This window comes from Ochotona princeps, chromosome 19 (assembly GCF_030435755.1).
Source record: "Ochotona princeps isolate mOchPri1 chromosome 19, mOchPri1.hap1, whole genome shotgun sequence".
NCBI lineage: Eukaryota > Metazoa > Chordata > Mammalia > Lagomorpha > Ochotonidae > Ochotona > Ochotona princeps.
Genome location: NC_080850.1, coordinates 9,607,904 through 9,609,466, shown reverse-complemented (window position 1 = coordinate 9,609,466; position 1,563 = coordinate 9,607,904). Strand labels below are relative to the sequence as shown.

The 1,563-nt window shown below is 47.2% G+C and overlaps 1 protein-coding gene across 1 annotated transcript; it reads right to left on the bottom strand.

The window, feature by feature from the left end:
- Nucleotides 1-850: 850 nt before the first annotated feature.
- LOC105941963 (thymosin beta-15A-like) lies at nucleotides 851-1,314 on the bottom strand. The gene has a single exon (XM_058677500.1). The coding sequence runs from the start codon at nucleotides 1,255-1,257 to the stop codon at nucleotides 1,015-1,017; it is 243 nt and encodes an 80-aa protein (XP_058533483.1). The 5' UTR covers nucleotides 1,258-1,314; the 3' UTR covers nucleotides 851-1,014.
- Between the last annotated feature and the right edge of the window lie 249 nt (nucleotides 1,315-1,563).

Genomic DNA, 1,563 nt, shown 5'->3' with positions numbered 1-1,563 from the left:
TGAGTCATGTGAGACTATAAACAAAACCGTCCCAGGAGCCTACTTCAATGGCTGCCTTCCACTCGCCAGGGCCCCTTGATCCTGTCTTGTTTCGCTTCAAAAACTGCCTGTGAAGCCTTTTGGGATACCCCTCCCCGCTGCCTTCCTGGTTTATTATGAGGGCAAATAGGAAGTGCCCAGAATAAATGCTCTCTGGAGCCACTAGTAGTGGATGTTAACACACAAGGGTTTTCCACCCCAAGGCTTGTGGTTCCCAGCAGCAAGCAAAGTCTCATCAACCGATCAGTGGCTCCCAATAGGAGCCACATCCATGGCCATGCGTGTGCAGTTCACCTGGCTTATCTCTGATTTCCAAAGTTGGGTGCTCCAGAGTCCACTTCACTACCTTGAAAGATACATTTTATTGAAACAAATGTTCAAGCAGATACGTGCGCGGTGCTGTCCACAGGTAGTGACTTGTTGACGTGATAGGTGATTGTCCAACCTTAAAACTGCCAGTACTCTGTGTGTGAATGCCTTCAGATTGGCCATGCTTCTTCGTAGCTTTTCGGACAAGTTCAATAGGGACATCAAGGAAAGGGTGCTAAACTAAACCCTCCACAGAAGGCTCCAGTGCTCAATGCTGACTTGTGACTCTAGGGGAGAATTTTATTATAAACATAGCAAGAGTTAGTTATCATTGCTGACACATTGCATGCTTTCAAATGGAAACTAACTGTCCTATGACTCTTATTTTCCCTAAGAAACTCAAGCGATGTCACATTTTTCTCTGGCTCCCGTCTCAGCTGGTTCTTTGCATACTTTGTTTAAACTCAGTTTTCTAATAAAGGAGGCACAGGAAAAATCTGCCTTTTTTTTTTTGCCACGAGGTGTTTTTTATTTTTACTCAGCATACAAATAGTTTTCTATAATATCCCAGGGCAAACCGGAGGAATTTGGCAGTCCGATTAGTTGGGGGGGGGGGTCTCATCAGAGACCCCCCAGGCCGGTGGCGGCGGCGTGGAGTGCCCGGGTTCACAGTGCAGCTTGTGGCTCGAGTCCATCTTGCAGGTGCCTCATCTTCCACATCACGCCTTGGGGTCTTTGAAATCGATGGGAAGGGTGGGGGGAATCCTCCCAGACTCTTAGGAAATCTCGCTCCGTTTCTCCTGCTCGATGGTCTCTGGTCGGCAAGGTGTTCTTCTCCTGCGTCTCCGTCTTCTTCAGCTTGGCCTTATCGAAGCTGGCTATCTCTCCCATGTCCGGTTTGTCTGCCATTTTCTTACACCCTACTCAGGTTTCTGCTCCGAGCCCGGCTCCTGGCGATCCTGCTCAGTCGCTTTTTTTGTGTATGTAAGCTAACCAGAGATCTGGCGCTTCAGCCATCGACCTGGATTCTTTCTTTCTCAGGCTTAAATAATACATGAGGGCTTCTTGGAGGAAGCATGGTTTCCTTTGAGAAAATTTACAGCCACTTTTTAAGGAAAAAAGCTCAAGATCTATCATCAAGAAACTGGTTGGAATTCTGGGTTTGCCACCTCTAGCTAAAGTGTGTTACTTTGCATTAAATTGGTGTAGGGAAAT